Consider the following 2226-nt stretch of genomic DNA (forward strand, 5'->3'; position numbering starts at 1 on the left):
CAGAGCGCCCACAAGGCAGGCACGTCTTCGCAAAAACTCCCTATCGCTACAAGCTCAACAACCACCACCAACCCAAGGTCCAAAGCACTGCCAAGGCCAGCGTAGGATTCCCAAGCCGCAATCTTCAGGGGCGTCCGCTTTGGAACAGGAGGCACTTGAGGCCGATTTCGCAAGCTTTGAGGAATGGCCGCTTGAAGCGGTCCTCAAGCGCGTTTGGGTGGGCGGGGCAGCGACGTTTCAGGTGGAGTTCACGTGGAATCCTTGTACGGATCATGGGCACCATGACCGCTTCCCAGAAAATCCGCGGCGCAAGTCACCAGGAGGGAGGATTTCCTCGAGGGCACGTACCCTCCCTTCAAGAATTGCCCCCACAAGTAAGAAGGTTCTTCCACGCAACGAGTATTATAATGTCGAGAAAATTTTGAAGTGGCGACAGGGAGAAAAGGGACTGGAGTACCTGGTCAAGTGGGCAGGATATGGGAAGAAGCACAATTCTTGGGAACCCACTGCCCATTTCGAGAGATGTCCCGAGGTACTAGAGGCATTCCACCAGAAGGTGGGATTGTCCAAGACTCCTTCCATGTAAATCCCGAACCGAATTTCACGCAGGGCGCCTAATGGTCGTCGGTAGATAAGATCATAGATTAATCACGGGACGTTTACATATACCATCTTCCGGCTGGTGAGAACATTGGGAAGTAGTGCTTGAAAAGTCCTTGTTGAGAAATACCTACCTCGCATTTGGCATCTGAGTCAACCAAAACCCCGTTGTTACTTGGAATGTTCCATTCCATCTTCCCGAGTAAAGAGGATGGCTAAGGTAAGTTAAGTAGGTGGTGTGAAAGGTGGTGAGTACAACAAAGATGTGTTGAGCAAGGAGTCTGAGTGGCTAATTTAGGTAGACGGTGTGCTAGGCGGTGGGCTAGGCGGTGGGCTAGGCGGTGGGCTAGGCGGTGGGCTAGGCGGTGGGCGGCAAAGAGTGCTCTATTGTACGTCAATTAGGAAGGCGGTACAATCACTAGCACAAATCGGCTTCCGCTTTTTACTCACTCTTCCATTGTCTGGAGTCCCCGGTTTGGATACATCGTGCCTGCTCCCACGGTCAAATGTTCAGCACAGTCCAGCACAATGCGCCTTTGCCCAGCTGACCTAAGCCGGGCAAGCTGCTGACTGTCAACATTCTTCAGATCCGGGCACATGTTTTCAAGTAACGTTCTGTAGAGCCTCAAAAAAAATAAAAATATAAAGTAATAAAAACAACGGGTGCTCTGCGCTCGTTGGCCTGCACTTTTTAACCATTGGCTAATGAAGCGCCCAATGTACCAACCCAGGGCTGCCGCGACCAATGATGTGACTGCCAAGTCAAAACGCTGACCAACACCGACACAAATTCCTTGCATACTGTACAAGGCAGCAGCCATCAAAGATGTCACAAATCATTGTCTATCACACCTTAGCTGATTGGTTGGCTCCGTCCCTGGTGATGGCGATAGCCTGGCCCTGCACCCTCCTGGTAACGGAAATGGTCTGAGGCAATTCAAGCATCAGCTACCCAGAGTTGGGACCTTGCTGCGACCTGCTCGCCAACCTGTTGATGGAGTGTCAAGACAGCTTGAATGGTAGAATTGATATGTAGCTAACATTTGGACTGCCTTAGACCGTTTCCGTATAAGGGAAGTTACAAAGTGATCTTGCGCCGGATTAGCTGAGGGCTGCCTAACTGATTGACCGTAGTGGTGTGGAGCTTGGTAAGTTAGGTGGTATTTGAGCAGTCAGTGAAAAATACGTGTAAAGACAGCTAGGTTAAGTAGGCGGTGTAAAGGCGGTGGGCAGGAGACAGTTACAGTCAAAAACCAACAAGGAAGGCGGTGCGAAGGTGGTGAGCAAGAACACTCAGGATGGCTAATCTAGGTAGGCGGTGTGCTAGGCGGTGGGTTGGAAGAGTAGGCTAATCAGGAAGGCGGTGATTGTCCTTCAATGTCTGACGTATCTTGCGAATTCGGCAGTGTGCTTGCCCGTGCCATGCCCCACTTCTATTGGGGATTCACGCCTTGGAAGGTCGTAGGCCTGTATTCGTCAGGTGTGATGGATGACACCAGTTACTCACATTCAAGACGATGAGCCCTTGAAATGATTAGAAATTGAGGGCTAGAAGGTTCTAGAATGCTACTGAAAAGGTGCGAAGACACCTCAAACCAAACAAACAAAACATGGGAGGAACACAGT

The 2226-nt window shown here is 50.6% G+C and overlaps 1 protein-coding gene across 1 annotated transcript; it reads right to left on the reverse strand.

Annotated features, from left to right (window-relative positions):
• Nucleotides 1-894: 894 nt before the first annotated feature.
• N656DRAFT_801155 (uncharacterized protein) lies at nt 895-1199 on the reverse strand (the record flags this gene model as incomplete). Its single annotated transcript, XM_064818084.1, has 3 exons — nt 895-984; nt 1051-1090; nt 1150-1199. The coding sequence occupies 3 exons, from the start codon at nt 1197-1199 to the stop codon at nt 895-897; spliced, it is 180 nt and encodes a 59-aa protein (XP_064666945.1).
• Nucleotides 1200-2226: the final 1027 nt, after the last annotated feature.

Source organism: Canariomyces notabilis, assembly GCF_033297395.1.
Source record: "Canariomyces notabilis strain CBS 508.74 unplaced genomic scaffold N656scaffold_26, whole genome shotgun sequence".
Lineage (NCBI taxonomy): Eukaryota > Fungi > Ascomycota > Sordariomycetes > Sordariales > Chaetomiaceae > Canariomyces > Canariomyces notabilis.